Source organism: Oncorhynchus clarkii, chromosome 12 (genome assembly GCF_045791955.1).
Source record: "Oncorhynchus clarkii lewisi isolate Uvic-CL-2024 chromosome 12, UVic_Ocla_1.0, whole genome shotgun sequence".
Classification (NCBI taxonomy): Eukaryota; Metazoa; Chordata; class Actinopteri; order Salmoniformes; family Salmonidae; genus Oncorhynchus; species Oncorhynchus clarkii.
In genome coordinates, this window is record NC_092158.1 from 72,215,203 (window position 1) to 72,239,935 (window position 24,733).

General features: G+C 43.5%; 1 protein-coding gene across 8 annotated transcripts; it reads left to right on the forward strand.

Moving 5' to 3' along the window:
* Positions 1-2,327: 2,327 nt before the first annotated feature.
* On the forward strand, positions 2,328-24,729 carry LOC139421203 (mitogen-activated protein kinase kinase kinase 14-like). 8 transcript variants are annotated; one of them, XM_071171862.1, is made up of 17 exons: positions 10,688-10,731; positions 11,014-11,080; positions 16,638-16,905; positions 17,006-17,087; positions 17,263-17,497; positions 17,871-18,251; positions 18,361-18,495; positions 18,603-18,732; positions 20,629-20,757; positions 21,669-21,776; positions 21,875-22,038; positions 22,200-22,350; positions 22,521-22,853; positions 22,997-23,109; positions 23,276-23,417; positions 23,598-23,698; positions 23,847-24,729. In XM_071171862.1, the coding sequence occupies exons 3-17, from the start codon at positions 16,647-16,649 to the stop codon at positions 24,009-24,011; spliced, it is 2,628 nt and encodes an 875-aa protein (XP_071027963.1). In that variant the 5' UTR covers positions 10,688-10,731; positions 11,014-11,080; positions 16,638-16,646; the 3' UTR covers positions 24,012-24,729. The 8 variants fall into 8 exon arrangements, with proteins under 8 accessions (XP_071027965.1, XP_071027961.1, XP_071027963.1 ...); XM_071171864.1 differs by lacking the exons at positions 10,688-10,731; positions 11,014-11,080 and adding an exon at positions 2,328-2,425 and having other exon boundaries at positions 21,878-22,038; XM_071171860.1 differs by lacking the exons at positions 10,688-10,731; positions 11,014-11,080 and adding an exon at positions 2,330-2,425.
* The last annotated feature ends 4 nt before the right edge of the window (positions 24,730-24,733 follow it).

The following is a 24,733-nucleotide window of genomic DNA, read 5'->3' on the forward strand; positions in this document are numbered from 1 at the left end:
ATTTGTGGGCAGAACTGAAATAGCGTGTGCGAGCAAGGAGGCCTACAAACCTGACTCAGTTACACCAGCTCTGTCATCAGGAATGGGCCAAAATACACCCAACTTATTGTGGGAAGCTTGTGGAAGGCTGCTTGAAACATTTGACCCAAGTTAAACAATTTAAAGGCAATGCTACCAAATAGCTATTGAGTGTATGTAAACTTCTGACCCAATGGGAATGTGATTAAATAGATAAAAGCTGAAATAAATCATTCTCACTACTATTATTTTGACATTTCACATTCTTAAAATAAAGTGGTGATCCTAACTGACCTAAAACAGGGAATTTTTACTAGGATTAAATGTCAGGAATTGTGAAAAACTGAGTTGAAATGTATTTGGCTAACGTGTATGTAAACTTCCGATTTCAACTGTATCATGGTGGCAAGGCATATGACAGGGATCATCTACTAGATTCAGCCTCGGGATGATTTTTTCTTGAGAGGATGGTCGGGAGGCGTAACATAACTACAAATCATTTGTAGACTGCAAATTGACTGCAAGAAGCCCCCCAAAATATGTTTGACTAAAACATAATAATTTCAAACCTTTTTTACATTTGTATATGATCACATCGTGTCTCTCTATTACGTGTGGAAATACTTTAGAACAGATTTCTTAATTGAAAATCACTTTTTTTTTTTACAGTATTTTATGTCCAACAATGAAAATTCCACCTACCAAAAAATGTATAAATATGTACAGTACAAGTAAAAAGTTTGGACACACCTACTCATTCAAGGGTTTTTCTTTATTTTTACTATTTTCTACATTGTAGAATAATAGTGAAGAAATCAAAACTATGAAATGACATATGTTATCATGTAGTAACAAAAAAAGTGTTAAATCAAAATATATTTGAGATTCTTCAAAGTAGCAACCCTATGCCTTGATGACAGCTTTGCACATGCTTGGCATTCTCTCAACCAGTTTAACCTGGAATGCTTTTCCAACAGTCTTGAAAGAATTCCCACACATGCTGAGCACTTGTTGGCTGCTTTTCCTTCGCTCTGCGGTCCAACTTATCCTAAACCACCTCAGTTGGGTTGAGGTTGGGTGATTGTGGAGGCCAGGTCATCTGATGCAGCACTACTTCTTGGTCAAATAGCTCTTACACAGCCTGGAGGTGTGTTGGGTCATTGTCCTGTTGAAAAACAAATGATAGTCCCAATCAACGCGAACCAGATCATCCGCTCACCTACTCTGCGTCTCACAAAGACACGGCGGTTGGAACCAAAAATCTCAAATGGACAGATTTCCACCGGTCTAATGTCCATTGCTCATGTTTCTTGGCCCAAGCAAGTCTCTTCTTATTATTGGTGTCCTTTAGTAGTGGTTTCTTTGCAGCAATTTGACCATGAAGGCCTGATTCACAGTATCCTCTGAGCAGTTGATGTTGAGTTGTGTCTGTTACTTGAACTCTGTGAAGCATTTATTTGGGCTGCAATTTCTGAGGCTGGCAACTCTAATGAACTTATCCTCTGCAGCAGAGGTAACTCTGGGTCTTCCTTTCCTGTGGTGGTTCTCATGAAAGCCAGTTTCATCATAGTGCTTAATGGTTTTTGCGACTGCACTTAAAGAAACTTTCAAAGTTCTTGAAGTGTTCTGCATTGACTGACCTTCATGTCTTAACGTAATGATGAACTGTCGTTTCTCTGTGATTATTTGAGCTGTTCTTGCCATACTATTGACTTGGTATTTTACCAAATAGGGCTATCTTCTGTATACCACCCCTACCTTGGCACAACACAGCTGATTGGCTCAAATGCAATAAGAAGGAAAGAAATAACTAACATATTTTACTTTTAACAAGGCACACCTATTAATTGAAATGCATTCCAGGTGACTACCTCCTGAAGCTGGTTGAGAGAATGCCAAGAGTGTGCAAAGCTGTCATCAAGGCAAAGGGTGGCAACTTTGAAGAATCTCAAATATAAATTATATTTTGATTTGTTTAACCTTTTTTTGATTACTTTCAGATTCGATATAACTAAGTTGAGAAAAGTTGTGCCTACATTGTGAAAACATTTAGACTGCGTTTAGACAGGCAGCCCAATTCAGATTTTTTTTAATCGGATCGCATTTGAAAAAAATCTGATTAGAAAAGATGTGATTGGTGAGAAAATACATATGAGTGGAAAAAAATATCAGAATTGGGCTGCCTGTTTAAACGCAGCCTTGATGTTTACTAAAGTAATTGTACACAAGAACCACACACTTCCTACATTCAAACCTAACTTCGAAAACGATCTTGTACTTTCGATTTTCAGATCTACACCCCTCCGATGACGCAATTTTCAACGTTGGACATTTTTAGCGAACTGTGTAGATGCTGAAAACAGCCGACGCCTTTTATCAATTGTAAAAACAACAGACCTGAACAAAGGTAAGTCAATATGAACTATAAAGATATTAGAATTGAATATGTCCACAAGATTAAAACTTTCTTAGAAAATGGGTTGAAGTACATTTGAAATGGCGGAGGAAAAGGAGGTGAAGTGAAGTCGCGTCAACATTTTTCTCGACCATAGCATAATGATAATTTTTATTTAACGACTTAACGTTAATTACTTAATAACTTCTTAGTTGTTACATTTAAGATAACAAATGACCCAGGTAGATGTTATGCACGAAGTTGCCACATAGGCTATTACAGTAGATATGGCCATATATTACAGTACAGTACACGGCCTGTTGACGATAGTATCTTCTGACCGGGGTGCTTTGTTAAGAGGAGCCAACGCTTGCTGCAAACATGAACACGTATCGCTTGCAGAACGTTTTTTGGAAACATAAGGAACGTGTCTTCCAGATCAGAGAGAAATAACCTTTTGTTCTCATAAAACAAAAGTTTAAATTACTACACACCTTTATTGGGTTAGTGTTCCCACACGCCCAAATATATCTCCAATATACATCGCTTGTTTATGGAAGACATAGGTGGCCACCTGGGTTAATTAGCTATATAATGCGCTCCGAACACGTGTGTAAGTGTAACTGGGGAGGAAGTGTAGTTCCTCAACTGGAGGCTTGCACAGCTTGTGGATCTGTGCAAAACGCTACAGTAAGTGTATATTTTTTTATTTGAAGGATTCTTTCTCGGTGATATGAAAGACAACTGGCAAATCAAATTGTATTTTTTCACAAACACATGGTTAGGAGATGTTAATGCGAATGTAGCGAAATGCTTGTGCTTCTAGTTCCGACCATGCAGTAATATCCAACGAGTAATCTAACTTAACAATTTCACAACAATTACCTTATACACACAAGTGTAAAATAATTAATAAGAATGTGTTCATAAAAAAAATATATGAATCAGTGATGGTATAGAACGGCATAGGCAAGATGCAGTGGATGGTATAGAGTACAGTAAATCAAATCAAATCAAATTTTATTTGTCACATACACATGGTTAGCAGATGTTAATGCAAGTGTAGCGAAATGCTTGTGCTTCTAGTTCCGACAATGCAGTAATAACCAACAAGTAATCTAACTAACAATTCCAAAACTACTGTCTTGTACACAGTGTAAGGGGATAAAGAATATGTACATAAGGATATATGAATGAGTGATGGTACAGAGCAGCATAGGCAAGATACAGTAGATGGTATCGAGTACAGTATATACATATGAGATGAGTATGTAAACAAAGTGGCATAGTTAAAGTGGCTAGTGATACATGTATTACATAAGAATACAGTCGATGGTATAGAGTACAGTATATACGTATGCATATGAGATGAATAATGTAGGGTAAGTAACATTATATAAGGTAGCATTGTTTAAAGTGGCTAGTGATATATTTACATCATTTCCCATCAATTCCCATTATTAAAGTGGCTGGAGTTGAGTCAGTGTCAGTGTGTTGGCAGCAGCCACTCAATGTTAGTGGTGGCTGTTTAACAGTCTGATGGCCTTGAGATAGAAGCTGTTTTTCAGTCTCTCGGTCCCAGCTTTGATGCACCTGTACTGACCTCGCCTTCTGGATGATAGCGGGGTGAACAGGCAGTGGCTCGGGTGGTTGATGTCCTTGATGATCTTTATGGCCTTCCTGTGACATCGGGTGGTGTAGGTGTCCTGGAGGGCAGGTAGTTTGCCCCCGGTGATGCGTTGTGCAGACCTCACTACCCTCTGGAGAGCCTTACGGTTGAGGGCGGAGCAGTTGCCGTACCAGGCGGTGATACAGCCCGCCAGGATGCTCTCGATTGTGCATCTGTAGAAGTTTGTGAGTGCTTTTGGTGACAAGCCGAATTTCTTCAGCCTCCTGAGGTTGAAGAGGCGCTGCTGCGCCTTCTTCACAATGCTGTCTGTGTGAGTGGACCAATTCAGTTTGTCTGTGATGTGTATGCCAAGGAACTTAAAACTTGCTACCCTCTCCACTACTGTTCCATCGATGTGGATAGGGGGGTGTTCCCTCTGCTGTTTCCTGAAGTCCAGAATCATCTCCTTAGTTTTGTTGACGTTGAGTGTGAGGTTATTTTCCTGACACCACACTCCGAGGGCCCTCACCTCCTCCCTGTAGGCCGTCTCGTCGTTGTTGGTAATCAAGCCTACCACTGTTGTGTCGTCCGCAAACTTGATGATTGAGTTGGAGAAGGTGCGTGGCCACGCAGTCGTGGGTGAACAGGGAGTACAGGAGAGGGCTCAGAACGCACCCTTGTGGGGCCCCAGTGTTGAGGATCAGCGGGGAGGAGATGTTGTTGCCTACCCTCACCACCTGGGGGCGGCCCGTCAGGAAGTCCAGTACCCAGTTGCACAGGGCGGGGTCGAGACCCAGGGTCTCGAGCTTGATGACGAGCTTGGAGGGTACTATGGTGTTGAATGCCGAGCTGTAGTCAATGAACAGCATTCTCACATAGGTATTCCTCTTGTCCAGATGGGTTAGGGCAGTGTGCAGTGTGGTTGAGATTGCATCGTCTGTGGACCTATTTGGGCGGTAAGCAAATTGGAGTGGGTCTAGGGTGTCAGGTAGAGTGGAGGTGATATGGTCCTTGACTAGTCTCTCAAAGCACTTCATGATGGTAGTCGTTTAGCTCAGTTACCTTAGCTTTCTTGGGAACAGGAACAATGGTGGCCCTCTTGAAGCATGTGGGAACAGCAGACTGGTATAGGGATTGATTGAATATGTCCGTAAACACACCGGCCAGCTGGTCTGGGCATGCTCTGAGGGCGCGGCTGGGGATGCCGTCTGGTCCTGCAGCCTTGCGAGGGTTAACACGTTTAAATGTCTTACTCACCTCGGCTGCAGTGAAGGAGAGACCGCATGTTTTCGTTGCAGGCCGTGTCAGTGGCACTGTATTGTCCTCAAAGCGGGCAAAAAAGTTATTTAGTCTGCCTGGGAGCAGGACATCCTGGTCCGTGACTGGGCTGGATTTCTTCCTGTAGTCCGTGATTGACTGTAGACCCTGCCACATGCCTCTTGTGTCTGAGCCGTTGAATTGAGATTCTACTTTGTCTCTGTACTGACGCTTAGCTTGTTTGATAGCCTTGCGGAGGGAATAGCTGCACTGTTTGTATTCGGTCATGTTACCAGACACCTTGCCCTGATTAAAAGCAGTGGTTCGCGCTTTCAGTTTCACGCGAATGCTGCCATCAATCCACGGTTTCTGGTTAGGGAATGTTTTAATCGTTGCTATGGGAACGACATCTTCAACGCACGTTCTAATGAACTCGCACACCGAATCAGCGTATTCGTCAATGTTGTTGTCTGACGCAATACGAAACATGTCCCAGTCCACGTGATGGAAGCAGTCTTGGAGTGTGGAGTCAGCTTGGTCGGACCAGCGTTGGACAGACCTCAGCGTGGGAGCCTCTTGTTTTTATTTCTGTCTGTAGGCAGGGATCAACAAAATGGAGTCGTGGTCAGCTTTTCCGAAAGGGGGGCGGGGCAGGGCCTTATGCGTCGCGGAAGTTAGAGTAACAATGATCCAAGGTCTTTCCACCCCTGGTTGCGCAATCGATATGCTGATAAAATTTAGGGAGTCTTGTTTTCAGATTAGCCTTGTTAAAATCCCCAGCTACAATGAATGCAGCCTCCGGATAAATGGTTTCCAGTTTGCAAAGAGTCAAATAAAGTTCATTCAGAGCCATCGATGTGTCTGCTTGGGGGGGGATATATACGGCTGTGATTATAATCGAAGAGAATTCTCTTGGTAGATAATGCGGTCTACATTTGATTGTGAGGAATTCTAAATCAGGTGAACAGAAGGATTTGAGTTCCTGTATGTTTCTTTCATCACACCACGTCACGTTAACCATAAGGCATACGCCCCCGCCCCTCTTCTTACCAGAAAGATGTTTGTTTCTGTCTGCGCGATGCGTGGAGAAACCCGTTGGCTGCACCGCCTCGGATAGCGTCTCTCCAGTGAGCCACGTTTCTGTGAAGCAAAGAACGTTACAGTCTCTGATGTCCCTCTGGAATGCTACCCTTGCTCGGATTTCATCAACCTTGTTGTCAAGAGACTGGACATTGGCAAGAAGAATGCTAGGGAGTGGTGCACGATGTGCCCGTCTCCGGAGTCTGACCAGAAGACCGCCTCGTTTCCCTCTTTTTCGGAGTAGTTTTTTTGAGTCGCTGCATGGGATCCGCTCCGTTGTCCTGTTTGTAAGGCAGAACACAGGATCCGCGTCGCGAAAAACATATTCTTGGTCGTACTGATGGTGAGTTGACGCTGATCTTATATTCAGTAGTTCTTCTCGACTGTATGTAATGAAACCTAAGATGACCTGGGGTACTAATGTAAGAAATAACACGTAAAAAAACAGAAAACTGCATAGTTTCCTAGGAACGCGAAGCGAGGCGGCCATCTCTGTCGGCGCCGGAAACAACAACAGTATATACATATGAGATGAGTAATATAGGATATGTAAACATATAAAAGTGGCATTGTTTAAAGTGGCTAGTGATACATTACACCAAGATGGCAAGATGCAGTAGATGGTATAGAGTACAGTATATACATATGAGATGAGTAATGTAGGGTATGTAAACATTATATGAAGTGGCATTGTTTAAAGTGGCTAGTGATACATTTAGTACATCAATTTGTAACTTTTAACATTTTTAACATATCAACATATGTTTCAAAAACCGGTTGGAAAGTCATGATTGTTTACTTTTTTAAACTTTAAAACACAGCATCGGAATTGTATACTGAACAAAAATATAAACGCAACATGCAACAATTTCAAAGATTTTACTGAGTTACAGTTTATATAAGGAAATAGTCAATTGAAATAAATTCCTTAGGCACTAATCTATGGATTTCACATGACTGGGAATACAGATATGCATCAGTTGGTCATAAGTAGGGGTTTGGAACACAAAACCAGTCAGTGTCTGGTGTGACCACCATTTGCCTCATGCAGCACGACACATCTCCTTCTCATAGAGTTGATCAGGCTGCTGATTGTGGGCTGTGGAATGTTGTCTCACTCCTCTTCAATGGCTGTGCGAAGTTGCTGGATATTGTCCAGAACTGGAACACGCTGTCGTACACGTCGATCCAGAGCATCCCAAACATGCTCAATGGGTGACATGTCTGGTGAGTATGCAGGCCATGGAAGAACTGGGACATTTTCAGCTTCCAGGAATTGTGTACAGATCCTTGTGACATTGGGCTGTGCATTATCATGCTGAAACATGAGGTGATGGCGGCAAATGAATGGCACAACAATTGTCCTCAGGACCTCCTCACGGTATCTCTGCGCATTCAAATTGCCATACATAAAATGCAATTGTGTTCTTTGTCTGTAGTTTATGCCTGCCCATAACGCCACCATTTGTCAATCTGTTCCCAACGTTGACATCAGCAAACTACTCGCCCACACAACGCCATACACGTGGTCTGCGGTTATGAGGCTGGTTGGACATTCTGCAAAATTCTCTAAAATTATGTTGGAGGCAGCTTATGGTAGAGAAATTAACATTCAATTATCTGGCAACAGCTCTGGTTGACAGTGCTGCAGTCAGAATTGCACGCTCCCTCAAAACTTGGGTTTATCATGCTAGCAGTTTAATTTAGTCTTGTAGGCTATTTTTGGACAAGTTGCTGAATTTGATAAGCCAATTGGCCTATCAACCCTCTATCAGTTGTCTGTACAGGGTCTGCTGTCACTCTTCCAGTATGCAATATATAGGCTTTGGCAGTATACCGTATATACCAATACAGCAGAGAAATTGAGTCTCGCGCTTTAACGCTTTAAGTTGTTGTTGAAATGAATCCACTATGCTGTTTACTTTCTGCATAAACATACGTTATACGTTATATCGCTGATTCTACTTTTATAAACACCTGCAGTCAACTTGGGCAATTCTCTAGGCAATAAAGCAGATTGCGTTCTTCATTTCACCTCTCACATTATTTTACATTATGAAGCTCACTGGTAGTCCCGTCACATGTTGCCTTTTGAGTCACTCACTGTTGTGCAGCATACACAATAGCATAGTTACAGTATTGAATTCACAACTAAATGTTTGCAGCTAGATATAACTATTAAGTTAACTGTCTAAAATGTGCTAAATGCTCTGAGGTTGTGTATTTGGATAGCTGACATAGTAGCTAGTTATCTACCAAGCTTCACTCCATTGATCTTCGTGGGTGGAGTGTGATTTTTTGAGTAGGGAAAATATTTTTGTAATATGATTTCCTTGCCGGGCCCACTCTCATTCACAAGGGGGCGATAGCAACGTTTTTTCATTTTGTGACTTTCCTTGCTAGTAGTAGCTAGCTGGCAGCCACTGAGATATAATAAGAACTGGAGACTGCATCCAAGATGTCCAACTGTTGTTTTCAATGTAGATCTACTCATGTTCACATACGCCGATTCATGGACCATGTATACCTCGGTTGCATCCGATTTATACAGCCAACATCTCTTACGCACTGGGAGCAGCCATGACGTCATCACGTCATCCAAAAACATGGCAGACATTGGATGAATATAACATTTTAATATCTTCGGCTGTGAGTGATGGAAAAAGCCTCAACTACAATTATTTGAATAATTCAATTAATGATTTGTGCACAAAGGTGATGACTGAAGTATCTCATTAGGAATTTTCTAATCTGACTTCTCTATGTGGCCATCTATGGAAATTCTCTTTCTGGGCCAGGCATCAGTTAAACTGCAGTACCAAAGCAATACTGGAGGAACCTTTTCAAAACCGTGTTTTAAGACTGGAATCCTGGCCCTGGGCTGCCTGGTTAGCTGGCTTTAACCTGGCTAAAAACATAACAAGCTCGCTAGCCTTTGTGAAATAATCAGATTTATTATAAAGCAAATATGCCCTGGAAAATATTCTTATACATGCCGGTGTAACCTGAAACATGATCCCAGTTTGATATGCTGCTTGTGTATTCACTCCCATATCAGCTACAAATAGACCGTCATCATGTTGGGAGAAAAAAAGCACATGGCTAGCTAGTTGACTACAGCAGGTTCTACCATTTCATAATAATAACTAGTTATTACTGTAGTTATTACTTTTAAACTAAATACCTTTTTGGGTTGATTCTTGTTGTTTGGTTTAACTGTTTGAATAGTCGCTGAGATTATATTTGGTTATCGATGCAAAATAGGTTACTTTGATGCAAGGATTGGCATTTTACATTTTTCACATGTATTCGCGTTTTTTTTTAGAGTACTGAAATGTAACACAAGGCCTGCCCTGGAAAGAAATATGCACATATTTATCAATAATTTATCATAACTATTACAGATAACAAATCCTAATTGCTAAATTGCCCCATATACAGTACCAATCAAAGTTTGGACACACCTACTCATTCCAGAGTTTTTTTATTTTCTACATTGTAGAATAATAGTGAAGATGTTAAAACTATAAAATAACACATATGGACTCATGTAGTAACCAAAAAAAGGTTAAACAAATCAAAATATATTTGAGATTCTTCAAAGTAGCCACCCTTTGCCTTGATGACAGCTTTGCACACACTTGGCATTCTCTCAACCAGCTTCATGAGTTAGTCACAAATGCACAGTTGTACAACCAGCTTCATGAGGTAGTCACAAATGCACATGTACAAATGGAACACTAGAGTCAAAGCAAATTAACATTGTCTTCAAGACAAAATAAATAAAGCAATTGGGACAAAATGTAACCGTGACCCCTGGTTAAAGAACAAACTTTGACGTCTGTTCAAGGACTAGAGTAGCCTATATTTCCTATAGATCAGATCAAGGAGCCAAGCGACAACACTGCCCCCACTGCGGAAGGAGTGATACAGCGTGTCTTCATTTTCAGGTAGTAAAAAAAGTAAGTAAAATGCCGGAGCCTATTGTGCCGAAAAATTATATTGCAACACCCCCCGAATCGCACGTCTGCGTAGAGCCCGTAGTAAGCGGTTAGCTTTTTGCAATCAAGCTCCTCTTGGTAACAAGATAATCCCCTCCTGGATCAAGAGGCTTGCTGTCTAATATTCATTTTTTTTGCGTGCAACAAACAGTGAGTAACATTTTTGAGTTACTTGTGTAACTATATGACCTGGGATGTCTGTTCTCCAAATAAATTATGTAAAAGATTTGCATGTTAGCATTTAGCTAGCATTTGCTATGGGATTGTACATATGCTTGTTAGCATTGATAACCTTCTGATTGAAAATAGCGCCGGTATTAGTTTTAGTGCCGGTATTACGGGATGGCACAAAGTCGGTATCATGGCACAAGGTCAGTATGGGGGGGTTATACTTGCCTAACATTTAAGGACCCTGTAGGTATAAAATAAATATATATTTGCAAAGTATTTGATAAAATATAGAATTTGCCCTTAGAGACGCATTCAATGACACGTTCATAAATGGCAAAATAGACAGTCAAAATGTATCCTAAGGAATAAGGTTTTGAAGTGTCTGTCCTATATCTGAGATAGAAGAAAGCTCAGATTTCTTATTTTTTAAATATATTTTTTAACACATTTAACCCATTCATTTTTTGAACTGGTAACTTTAGACGAGTCCTGTGACACGTGTGGGGGTCGTGGAACAAAACAGAGAGCAGCATCAGTGAAGATTAAAAAGTGAGTATACTGCGCCCACTGAAAATAATAGTGGTTATACAGCATATTACTACACCACTGGGCTAAAGTCTTCCACTCAGGGACCAGACGCGAACCTGATGAAATGACAAAGAGAAGCAATGTCCTTCTAATGCATCAATGTCTGATGCATTATTAGCACCTGTCACGTTGTTCGAAATAATGATGGTCGGACCAAGGCGCAGCGTACGTAGAGTTCCACATATTTTAATGAATAAAGTGAAACTTAAGCAAATACAAAACAATAAAGAATAAACGAACCGTGACGACAATTCAGTGCTAACAGGCAACTAAACATAAACAATATCCCATAACCCACAGGTGGGAAAAATGCTACTTAAGTATGATCCCCAATTAGAGACAACGATAACCAGCTGCCTCTAATTGGGAATTATACAAATCACCAACATAGAAAATCAAACCTAGAACCCCACATAGAAAATATAAACTAGATTTTTTTTTAAAAACCTAGTCACGCCCTGACCTACTCTACCATAGAAAATACAGGTTTTCTATGGTCAGGACGTGACAGAACCAGAGTAAATAGGTGTTGTCTTTCTGGCGTGCGAAGGATGTGTTTCTATGCACAGAGGCCTTCACCCCCTCTGATACCCAGCCTTATTCACTCATTGAGACATTCATTTTGGATTCCCATGAGTTTCTTGAGTTTCCCATGAATGAATGCCTCTTAACAGTGCTCTGTGAGGGACTGGGGGGGCCAGAAGTACTGGCAGGTATCCAGGAATGGCGGAGGCGTACTGGTGTGTTAAATTATCCAGGTCCTGCAGGAGATGGAGCCCTCGGCTGTTCTTACTCAAGTCTCTGGTATTCTGCTAATCTGAGTGGGCGTATATGAGTCAGTGGTCATTGTGTGTCTGTGTGTATCCATCCTGAATCTTTTCAGCAGTTCCATCTGCAGCCATTCCTCTATTTGTTCCTTTCTTTGTTGTATCCTACAGTCTACATTCACTCCCCCAGAATCTAGCCGCCATTTTTGGATCCCCTTTCCACCCCTCCTCCCGTTCTTGTCCTTTCTGCCCCCACATTCTCTCACTCCTCCACCAAGATTCCAACTGTCCCCCACCCCTCTGCTCACTGAGTATCATGCTCATGTTTTTCATGCATGTGTTTTTGATAGGGAGTCGAGAGGTCCTCAAACACAGTTACATTGTCACATTGACAGTTAGACAGGGGCCTACATTGTTATAACAAAGTTGTTACATTGCTGTAATAACACAACATAGAGAAACAAAAAACTGAATCTGCACAGTTTACCAAATACTGAGTACAGCTAGGGGAGGACTTACTTTATATATCACAATGACTGGTCCCTATGGTCAGAGTGGTTTTCTGGGCTGTGGAGTGCAGCTCTACAACCTATCATTAGCCTGTAGTTCTCATAGTTTAACCTCTTCAAGAGGTTTTTAAGAGGGCAAATGACTTGTGAGTGACCCATCAAGGCCAGAGGATGTAGGCTAATCCCAGGACAGAAAATTATCACCTTCGCTCTGTTTAATGCGATCACAAGTAAAATAAAGCAAGAGTCAAGGGTGATGATAAGTTCATATACTGTAGGCTACATGCTTTAAGCTGTCACTCACTGCTATGATTTGATACAAGAGTTGGCTGTTTGACATGTCCAAATGTGGTCCCTGAGTTTCCTTGCCCTTTAGTGACTCTGTTCTGAGTAATGTGTTGTTCCTCTCAAAAAAAAGAGGAAACCGAAAAAGGAAGTGAGGTTTTCCCCAAACATGTAATCCTCACGAGTCAATCTGATGTTGTTTTATTTATTAAAATGATTATAACAAGGGAAAACAGCAGGGGCTAAAGGTCTGGAGTTCAACACCCATAACTAAAAATGATAGATTATACAGACAGAGGGGATTTGATAGCAGCATCATTGATTTATGGGAGCACATACAGTGGGGCAAAAGTCAGCCACCAATTGTGCAAGTTCTCCCACTTAAAAAGATGAGAGAGGCCTGTAATTTTCATCATAGGTACACTTCAACTATGAGAATTTTTTTCTCCAGAAAATCACATTGTAGGATTTAATGAATTTATTTGCAAATTATGGTGGAAAATGAGTATTTGGTCACCTACAAACAAGCAGGATTTCTGGCTCTCACCGACCTGTAACTTCTTCTTTAAGAGGCTCCTCTGTCCTCCACTCGTTACCTGTATTAATGGCACCTGTTTGAACTTGTTACCAGTATAAAAGACACCTGTCCACAACCTCAAACAGTCACACTCCAAACTCCACTATGGCCAAGACCAAAGAGCTGTCAAAGGACACCAGAAACAAAATTGTAGACCTGCACCAGGCTGGGAAGACTGAATCTGCGATAGGTAAGCAGCTTGGTTTGAAGAAATCAACTGTGGGAGTAATTATTAGGAAATGGAAGACATACAAAACAACTGATAATCTCCCTCGATCTGGGGCTCCACGCAAGATCTCACCCCGTGGGGTCAAAATGATCACAAGAACGGTGAGCAAAAATCCCAGAACCACACGGGGGGACCTAGTGAATGACCTGCAGAGAGCTGGGACCAAAGTAACAAAGCCTACCATCAGTAACACACTACGCCGCCAGGGACTAAAATCCTGCAGTGCCAGACGTGTCCCCCTGCTTAAGCCAGTACATGTCCAGGCCCGTCTGAAGTTTGCTAGAGAGCATTTGGATGATCCAGAAGAAGATTGGGAGAATGTCATATGGTCAGATGAAACCAAAATAGAACTTTTTGGTAAAAACTCAACTCGTTGTGTTTAGAGGACAAAGAATGCTGAGTTGCATCCAAAGAACACCATACCTACTGTGACACATGGGGGTCAGCAAGGGCATTGAAGATGAAACGTGGCTGGGTCTTTCAGCATGACAATGATCCCAAACACATCGCCCGGGCAACGAAGGAGAGGCTTCGTAAGAAGCATTTCAAGGTCCTGGAGTGGCCTAGCCAGTCTCCAGATCTCAACCCCATAGAAAATCTTTGGAGGGAGTTGAAAGTCCGTGTTGCCCAGCAACAGCCCCAAAACATCACTATTCTAGAGGAGATCTGCATGGAGGAATGGGCCAAAATACCAACAACAATGTGTGAAAACCTTGTGAAGACTTACAGAAAACGTTTGACCTCTGTCATTGCCAACAAAGGGTATATAACAAAGTATTGAGATAAACTTTTGTTATTGACCAAATACTTATTTTCCACCATAATTTGCAAATAAATTCATTCAAAATCCTACAATGTGATTTTCTGGAGAAAAAAAATCTCATTTTGTCTGTCATAGTTGAAGTGTACCTATGATGAAAATTACAGGCCTCTCTCATCTTTTTAGGTGGGAGAACTTGCACAATTGGTGGCTGACTAAATACTTTTTTGCCCCACTGTAACTTTGGCTATATGCAGAACATAACTAGGGTGTTCCTGTGGACATGATTGATGCGACTACTCTGGCCTGATGGGATCAAATGGCTTATTCATGCATCATCGTTTGCTTGATATTAGACCGTGAGTGTGTTTTAAGAGCATATCCCTGAACCCTGACCCCTTTCTGCAGCCCCAACGCAGCACAATGAGAGGCTTAAAGTGTGGCCAAAGAGTATAACATAGTCTAGTACATAACTAACACGTGGCCCCTTGCTTTGGGGAATTAGATCTTCAGGGTTTGTTGTTTTGGGTCCCAAATGAACATTTAAAGAGTTAGACAGGTTAGATTTGGACACTGTTGGGTGCACTTTTTAATAATGTGCTCTAATTTTCCCATTATTTAGGGAGAGTGAAAATGGGACAGAAAGACACTGAGCATAAGTGAGAGAAAGAGAAAGTGCAGAAAGAGCAAGACAGCCCTGCTGCTGCAGGGAAAAGAGGGAGGGGGGGATGTGGGGAAGTGAGATGGATTTCCCGTAAATCACCATCAACCAATCACAGCTCCTACCCCGGTTGGCAGTAGGCCAGTGGGATCAAGCAACCGAGATACACAGCAAGATCACAGAGTGAAGTAGAGAGAGAGAGGGAGTCGAAAGAGACCTATATTACAGAGCGTGAGTTATCATTTGGAAGGATAGGGGTATTTACTAGCAGAATATTTGACTTTTAGTGAAAAACGGATAACCAGAAGAGACTGCAGACCTGCAATTCGGACCTGCCTCTGTTGGTAGGTCTATGTTTCCTTCCTCAGCGTCTATTTTTCTGTCCAGTTCTTTGTCAAAGGGCCTGTTCTTACTTCCGCCCCACTTGATTTCAGTTGGGGTGTGGTGCTGTGTTTTGGAGGAGGGGTACGTGTGCGGAGCTCTTGCTTTAGCAGGAAGTGATGATCAGTGAATGACAAAGCTGGTGTGCCTGATCAGAGTCTGGGTTAGACAAAGTGTGTGTGGAGGAGGGGAATGAGAGATTGACAGGAAAGTGGAGGAAACAGTGCGTGGAGTGTTTTATTTGAATGGATATACAGGTTCTAAGCGATTTCAAACAAGATTTGCATATCCGGGTATAAACATTTACATAGCATTTACCCTGGCAGTCAACCTGAGCTTGGCGTGTCATAAAGGGAACAGGGCACCTGTCTAAGGGAAGATCAAAAGTGAGGAGGAAAGATAAACTCCTGTGAAGTGCTGGCACACTGATGCAACATGCAGCAACCCTAGCTCCACAGCTCTCCACTTACAGTGCTCACTAAGCGGGCCTAGGTCCAAAGCCTCTCTGGCCTTTCTCTACTGAATTAAACATGCTCAGATCAGAGGGGTTTTCATTTGAAATACATACTCCATGCTTGATGCACACACAGACACACACACACACACACACACATGATATTATGTGGAACTGAGGCAGTTCTGTTCCTTGAGCATGCCATGTAGCAGTCTTTACAACACAACTACTTCCTGGTGTTAACTACACAGTTGTAACTGTCAAAACAAGGCCGTGATCGAGTTTCCTGTTTCATTCGCTCACCGCAAAACGTGAAGTTTCAGCAGAGAAGGAGTTGCGATCAAGTTTCTGTGTCAAGCATACACTTCCTCCATGTTGAGAAATGTATATGTTTCAAATCAAATTTTATTGGTCACATGCACCGAATACAACAGGTGTGGTCTTTACCGGGAAATACTTACTTACGAGCCCATTCCCAACAATGCAGAGTTAAAAAGTACAAAAAATATTTACAAGGCAGAGATAAACGATTACTAGATTGACTTGTTTCACTGCCACACAAAGCCGGACATTATTCCATTCTTAGCAGGTGCGAAGTTCAGTTGACATGAGGGAGGCTCTTTCCAGAAGTTAACAAGCTATACTGGGGTTTTTGATTACCCAGTCGCTGTCCCAGCAGTCACAAGCTCTGCTCCGCTCTCTGCTAATGGACAGGTGTGAGGATCGCTTAGATCAGCAAGTTGGTTGTTGTGGAGATGTGCTTCAAATGAAGTGCTGTACACTGAGCTGTTTAAGGACGGACCGTTTTGAATAGTCCAGCCAACAGCGAAGTCAGTAAACAGGATAAAACCATGTTTTATTCTGAATTGACATAATTTTCTGTTTCCTTTTCCAGCAGGTGAGAATGGCGGTGAATCAAAGGATCTTTAACTCGACCAGACCATTCTCAGGGTCACCCCAAATAGAGCTGAAGGGGTCTTACCCAAGCCTCCCCAGCCCACTCGACAGGACGAGTGACGAGGAGGGGAAGGAGAGCGAAGGGGACTTCATGGCTTGTTTAAAACCCAGACTAATTCAAGTCCTAACGCAGGGCACAGCAGAACAAGTGGGTGAAGCAGGTCCACTGAACTATCAGAAGAACTCGTTCATAGCCCAGGCTGAATGTGAGTATACTAAGGACGGGCGATACTAGTTTTGATAGGATTAATTACAGAGAGAGAGAGAATGGCACCAAGCTAACACCTGCTGTCTGTGCTTCCCCAGGTGAAACCCAAGACTCCCAGCAGTTCAGCCCTTCTTGCTCCGAACGCTCCTATGTCGGGTCCCCCAACTGCTTAATCAACCGGTATGACCTCACGTATCCCTCCATAACACACTCCATTATCTCTCCTTCCAACTATCTCAATCTTTGGTTTTCTTCTTTAGCTACAAAGCATTAGTAAAACCACTAATGTCTTCTTACAGTTTGGGTTTTCGTGACAGTACTGCATTCACACAGGCATTGCTGTTGTCTTCCACAGGGACTCATCAGAGCACAACAATGTGGCGTGTTCCACCGCCGCCTCCAACCAGGACAAACCAGGCTCCCTGGCCCACTGCTCCCCCAGGAAGAAGCCAAGGAAGAATCAGAAGAGGAAGGAGAAGAAAGAGGAGCAGAGGGAGACAGGGAAGCAGAGACAGAGACGTAGAGTACCTTCTGGTGTCCCTGAGCAGGAGACCCAGACTGGCAGTTCTCCTCAACTGATCCAGACCCAGGTAAGATGAGCACTCTCCCTGTAACATCCTACCGTCAGACACAAAATGGACGACGTTGAACTCTAGTTGAACTTGAAGTGCCTTTCTTATGATTCATAGTCTGTAGTATGAACCGTAGACGGTCTCATATAGTGTTTGAGCTTCTATCAGCAAACATCCTAGCACAAACATTAGCCTTCCAATCAGGAGGAAGTGATTCAGAGAACTCTTGACTGTCTGACAAAGCTTCCTTTCAGGTGTCCATACTAGTCTTGAAGCCTCACCCACATAGATAGTTGTCAGTGTCAGTATCATCACCTGAAGGTGAAAGTTATTTCCTGGCAGACAGTCACCTTTAATCACCTGGTGGTTGGTTTGTCTTTCTCCCCTTTAGGAGGACGCTTCAGAGCCATTAAGTAACATCAGCACTTCCTACAGTAGCAGTATCCCGAGTTTAGAGGCGCATGACACAAGACGCCCCCCTTACCCCCTCCAGGACTGCAACAGGGGCCCCAGCCATTCCCACCCATGCTGGGGCCCCCAGGTGTTTAGCCCCTCCTGCAACCTCTCCACCTATGGGCAGGAGAGTGACTCGGACTCTCCTCTCAGCAGTGTGGGAGACTGTTCGTTGGCCCTAGCAGGGCTCAGGGGCAGTGTCAGTCAGGAGGACCGATGCTACGCAGGTCCCTTCTGCAAAGACGTGGAAAGGCATGTCTGGGAGAAGGAGGGAGAAGTCTCAGAGACTGACACCAACGAGGGCCTGATCTTCAATGAGGTAACTTTCCAGACTGCAATAGTTGTCGATAAATGCAGTTGTTTACTTGTGGCTTTTTCTGATTCCTCCTTATTCACTCAGCCAATTGTTCCCTCTTATTTCCTATTAGAATATTCAGCCTGTGAATTATGAGTACAGGGAGGGGAAGGACTACAGCCTCTGCAAGTCTATCAACACAGGGTCATACGGGGAAGTGCACAGTGTGCAAGACAACAGAACACACTTCAGATTTTGCGCTAAAAAGGTACAACAGCACTTACACTCTCTGTGTACACTCTCTGTGTACATTATCTGTGTGTTATCTCTCACTATTGATAACTATTGAACTCTCTTCCATCTCCTTCCTCCCAGATTCTCCTGAAGAGTTTTAGTAGTGAGGAAGTGGGTACGTGGAGTGCCCTGAAGTCTCCTCGCGTGGTGGAACTCTTCGGAGTGATCAGAGAGGGGCCCTATGTCGTCCTCTTCATGGACCTCAAAGCTGGTGAGCTATACACTATACTGTACCTCGATCTCAGGCAGTGACCTGGATGCTAGTTATGCGCGGGCAAGCTTTTTGTTCACCTGCACCCACCCACAATTGCTAATAACCCATCCGCAACCGCCAGACTATATGTGATAAAGTGACAATCTGAGGCCCGACCCTAACCCGCTAACATAGAAAAATGCTGTAGGCTATAGTCAAAGGAAAGTGGAATTATTTTTTGACAGGGGGTGCAGATTTTCTCCTGATTTTAGATATGTTTCTGCTTATAATTTCTAACATTTTGGTAGACTATTTGTTAGTCAACTTGTCTATAATTAAATAGATGCGGCTTTTCTCCTGTCATTTTATGTTGCCCTCAAAGACTATATTAACCCCTGCTCACCAGATTGTCATAAATCAATAGAATTAATGCTTTAATCTAGTTGACATCGGTAGAGTTTTTCTCTGTCATCTTCTTTCATGGAGCAAAGACGTTTAGGGACCAAAAAATAATTAAAGGGGGAATATTTTATGTGGTTGAAATTCTATCAGCTTTTATGATGCTGATAAAATAGATACCATCTGTAGAGGTACTAACTGAGCATTTGCATTCTCTCAAGATGCTGATAGAAAGAAATCACATTTCTCCACTCTTGTTCCTGAGTCAGAATTTTGCCTACATTTGGTGTATCATGTTACTGCAAGAAATCCTTAATTTTGCAGGAGTTAATATTAAGGCTATGTGAGGTTATAGACCTACAGTCAGTGTCCAGATTTCAGTTTCCATTTAACCCATCTGAACAGTAGGCTACAGTTCCCTTGAACTTCCCTATTTGAAGTCCCTGTCTTGGGACTGTTGAATTTGTATAGCGCCTCACAATCATCACACATTTCCCACTTCACCAAATATTTTCCCAACATGACTTTTCTGGCCCTCCTTTCCCTTTATATTCAACATTTCAAAGCTTTTCTCTTGTTGAATTAAACTCCTTTTTGCCTCCGTGGATTGACGTAACCTTAAAATTATTATTATTATTTTTTACAAATTACCCATTTTTTCTCCCCTATTTCGTGGTATCCAATTGGTAGTTACAGTCTTGTCTCATTGCTACAACTCCCGTACGGACTTGGGAGAGGCGAAGTTCGAGAGCCGTGCGTCCTCGGAAACACAATCCAACCAAGCCGCACTGCTTCTTGACACAATGCCCACAATACCCAATCCTGGAAGCCAGCCGCACCAATGTGTCGGAGGAAACACCGTACACCTGGCGACAGTGTGCACTGCGCCCGGCCCGCCACAGGAGTTGCTAGTGTGCGATGGGACAAGGACATCCCTGCCAGCCAAGCCCTCCCCTAACCCAGACGACCTTGGGCCAATTGTGCGTCACCCCATGGGTCTCCCGGTCGCGGCCGGCTCCTACAGAGCCTGGACTAGAACTCAGAATCTCTAGTGACACAGCTAGCACTACGATGCAGTGTCTTAGACCGGTGCACCACTCGGGAGGCCGACGTAAACTTTTTTTGCCCGTTCCCAAAAGCATGTAGTTATTGGCATGTAGGCTATTTGGCGCTAGTACAGTTAGACCCCTAGGTTTATGCACTAATGCCAGGTAGCCTAAAATAATTAAAGAACATCCTCAGTGTAGCCTATAAATTGCACAGGAATGACACATTTATGGATTTTTAAAGGTATTGGTTTCCATTTATTCAACTTGCCCGCCACCCACCCGCCCTTCATCCACACAATATTTAATGACCCTAAACGCGTCCGGTTTATGAGTCAACCAGGGCATCACTACTAGACGCCTCTGTTAGAGTTTCTCGAAGAATGCCTCAGATCACCACAATGATTTTGATGTGATTTTTCATCACCCACTGACCCCTCCTGTCCTCTTCTCTATTATCTGCTTCTAGGCTCTGTGGGTCAGCTTATTAAAGAGAGGGGTCGGCTACCTGAGGACCTGGCCCTACACTACCACTGTCAGGTCCTGGGGGCCCTGGAACACCTGCTGAAGAGACGAGTGCTGCATCTGGACATAAAGGGTAGGCCGAGACATGAGATAATGAAAAATGACTGACTTATGAACAAAAATACACCAGAAGGTCCATAAAACACACAGTAACTAAATGTCTGGGCATGTAGACTGACTCTGGTGATGACACTAGGCATTTTCAAACTAGGTTTGATTACAGTGTTTGATTGCGATGTTTGATTGCGGTGTTTGATTACAGTGTTTGATTATGGCAGCTATTAAAACAGTAATTAAAAGACTTGTGTCTTGACAGTTGACACATGTAAAGAGAAATAGAGAAGCAGACGTTCAGGTTATTCATATTTTGATCCATATGTTGCCTTGGTGAGAGTAAGTTGTTTCTCGGCTGTTTTTGCAGTTGTTATGTGGAACACAAGAGTCGCAGATCGTGTCTTGATCTCCAGCACCTGTGTTGTGAAACCAGAGCACCACAGGCTGAGAACGCGCCAAGCCGGGAATTTCCCACAGCGTGACTCACCGCTGCTCTTTAGAGGGCGCAAGCGCTCGCCAGCCAGAGAGAGGGAGAGACAGAACTAGAGGAAGAGAGAGAGCGACAGAGCAAAGGATAGACAGTCGGAACCACATGGCTCAGTGCTCAGATGCCACCTGGTGTCAGATAAGCTACACCACAGTCACAGATACAACAGGGAGGTTTTGCCAAATCACCTGCTGCCTGTCTATTATGCTATAAGCCCCAGATTCATTCCTTCCCCAACAGCTGTTTCTTAATAGCCAACATGACTTGGATTTGACTCTCTTTTCCCCCTGGTTACCAGAACCTTGCCCCGTCTGCATAGCTACAGCGCTGCTAAATATGGCCGTCTCATCCCAGGATTATAGAACAACAATAACCAAATCCAGTATATAGCCATAGATTAACATGCCTTCCTGTGTGTGTGCGTGTGTGTGTGTGTGTTGCAGCGGACAATGTGTTGCTGTCAGAGGATGGGAGGGACACTTTTCTGTGTGACTTTGGACACTCGGAGAGAATGGACATTGGTGGACAGAGCCTAAGTGCATCCCATGGAGGTAGCAAAATATGAACTCAAGACCCCACTAGACAAAAAAATTAAGTGTTTGACCTGGTTGTCATGTCTGAATGTATACTCTGTGTATGTGCGTGGAAGCAGATCTGAAGGGGACAGAGACACACATGGCCCCGGAGATTGTGAAAGGGGAAACCTGCCGCGGAGCCAAAGCAGACGTGTGGAGCAGCTGCTGCATGTTACTGCACATGCTCAATGGCTGCCAGCCCTGGACACGATACTACTCCCGCCCACTGTACTTCAAGGTATCCTTCAACACAACAACACCCTGTCTTCATACTTGACATGTGACAAGTATGTTTAACTTTTGATGTTAAAAAATAAATAAATCGGAGCCAATATTAGGCCTCCAATTGGATTGAATCTTCATGTCGTGGATTCATTGTTCGTGTGGCTATGGTTACAGATAGCCAATGAACCACCGCCTCTGAGGGAGATCCCGCCCGATTGCAGTCCCTTCACTGCTGATGTCATAAAGGTGGGACTACAGAAGGAGCCAACCAAGAGGGCCTCTGCCTCGGAGCTCAAGGGAAGAGCAGCCAGAGCTCTGAGAGAAGGTGAGGGTGTAGCACTGCCACTGTTTTTAGATCAGTGCTTAGATGTTAAAAACTGTGGCTGTTAACCATGTTCATTTGAATACTGGCTAACAAACCTACTGCCTTTAGATCAGTCCTTAGATGTTATAACTTTGTTATAACTGACTAACAACCCTACTGTGTGTCTTTAGTGGGAGGACTCAGCAGCCCCATCAGAGGGTCCTATAAGGAGCCCCTACAGATAGATGACAGCCTCGGCGAGTCTAGCCAGCCCTGGCCTCCCTTCAGCAGAGACACCTGCTCTGAGGAGAACCATAAGCTATTGCTGGAATCCATGAACCCAGGGAGCAGGGAGCTGAACAATGATGAGGAGGAGGAAGGCAGTGAGGCAGACACAGAGGAGACAACCTCACCTCCAGACTCACCTCGCTCTCTACTGACACAACTCCATGAATGGCAAAATTCCAAGATGGCTGACGTCACCTCCAACGTGTCTGAGCTTGAACTGCGCAAACTGGAGAGAGGTAAGGATTGTTGCAACATTCTGATTGTTTGCTGTCTGTCAGTCTGTGTATCTCAGTTTACTTTACTTGATGTATATCTATGTGTCTATATCAACTCAAGTCAACTCCTCTGTTCTTACCGCTCCTCATCTGCTTGTCTGCAGAGTTCTACCTGACCAGTCTGTCTCAGCTGCACTCAGCAGAAACCCAGGAGCAGCTACTGTCCTGCCTGAGCAGCAGTGACTGTTACTCCAACAGGGACTTATGGGACAGAAAGGTAACCCACCATACAAACCTGCCATACCTGACATGTTAGATAATATGAACAGCTGTAGGGTGTGTAATGTGTTTCTGTGGGTTGATATCTGGATCTCTCGGTCACATTATCAACCCATTCACGGTTCTCCCTCTATTTTCCCTGTCTCCCTCCTCCCTGACTACAGGACTCTGGCCGTTGGTCCATCAGCCCAGGTGATGACCTCAGCTCTGGCGTGTTCTCCTACAACAGCCAACCGGACGGACAGATTCTCAGTATGGACTGGCTGGTTCACCAAAGCCACCTGTCTCCACCCCGATGCTTTGAGGGTGAGTGACATCGTTAGCTGACCCTGGAAGGTGCTACAGCTCAGGATGTTTAGATAAGAGGATCATGTCATATTGTTTCCCACTGGATAGGATCTCATTCCCATAGAGATATCACTCATGCTGAGAAAGCATGTGCAGTGCACTCATGTTGGCTGTTTCTCTGCACTGTGATTGGCTCAGGAGTGGACGTCTGCATCACGGACGTAAATGGGCAAAGCATCCGGATCCGAGAGAAACGTAGGGTGAAGGTGGGCCACATTGCCACGGGGATCAGCGACCAGGTGAGTGAGGACTCATGGTAGACCCCTGACAACAAGTCATGCACAATCATATTTTCATGTTTATGCTCTTGTCCTTTTCACAGGCGACTACACAGTCCTTCATTACACCACAATAAGTCTTACACCTGTGTGTCTCTCTCCACCCTAGATCTCTGAGAGGGTGTTCACCATGGAGACTCAGGAGCGGAAGCCAGTGGCCCATGATGAGGAGGTGCAGGACTCTGGCCTCCTGCTCCGCTGTGTCCCTGCTCCTGACTACAGCCAGGCCTGGAGATGGAGGGTCAAGGAGGGGGTGCTGGAGACTCGTGACTGAGCCATCAACTCCCCCCATTCATCAGTAGCAGTCTCATCAAGCATCAGGACTGTAGACTCACTCCTGTACGCCTGTCTCAGTCTATCCTGCTTTTTATCAAACTGTGTGTTATGCATAATCTTCTTAAGGATCGTACCCTTTCTTTCAATTTTTGCCTAAAATGACAACCCATATCTAACTGCATGTTGCTCAGGACCTGAAGCAAAGATATGCATATTCTTGATACCATTTGAAAGGAAACACTTTGAAGTTTGTGGAAATGTCAAATTAATGTAGGAGAATATTAACGACAGGGATTCAACCTTTAGAACCCAGTTCCTACATTTGAATATAAAAATAGATTTTATCAAACAAAACATTTTTATCTCTGGGACCCTCAGGATGACAATTCAGAGCAATATTACTGAATGTAAGTACATTATTTACCTTCAGGGGTGAATGTATCAAACCAAGTGGTGTGATAAGTTTGTTGTTGTGCACTCAAACAATAAATGGTATTTTTTCACTGTAATAGCTGCTGTAAATTGGACAGTGCAGTTAGATTAACAAGAATTTAAGCTTTCTACACATGTAAGACATGTATGTCCTGGAAATGTTACTTACGTCATTCTAGTCACAGCAACAATCGTCCCGGTATAGGGACACCGATCCCATAAAGGGACAAATGTCATGGGTTTCTAATAAATGGATATCCCTGTAAATTACAGGAGCACAGACACACG

Coding starts and splice junctions, on each gene's coding strand:
- LOC139421203 (XM_071171860.1), top strand. CDS start 16,647: ATGGCGGTGAATCAAAGGATCTTTAACTCGACCAGACCATTCTCAGGG. Junction 18,252..18,360: donor AGGGCCTGATCTTCAATGAG/GTAACTTTCCAG, acceptor ATTTCCTATTAG/AATATTCAGCCTGTGAATTA. Junction 22,039..22,199: donor CCCGCCCACTGTACTTCAAG/GTATCCTTCAAC, acceptor CTATGGTTACAG/ATAGCCAATGAACCACCGCC.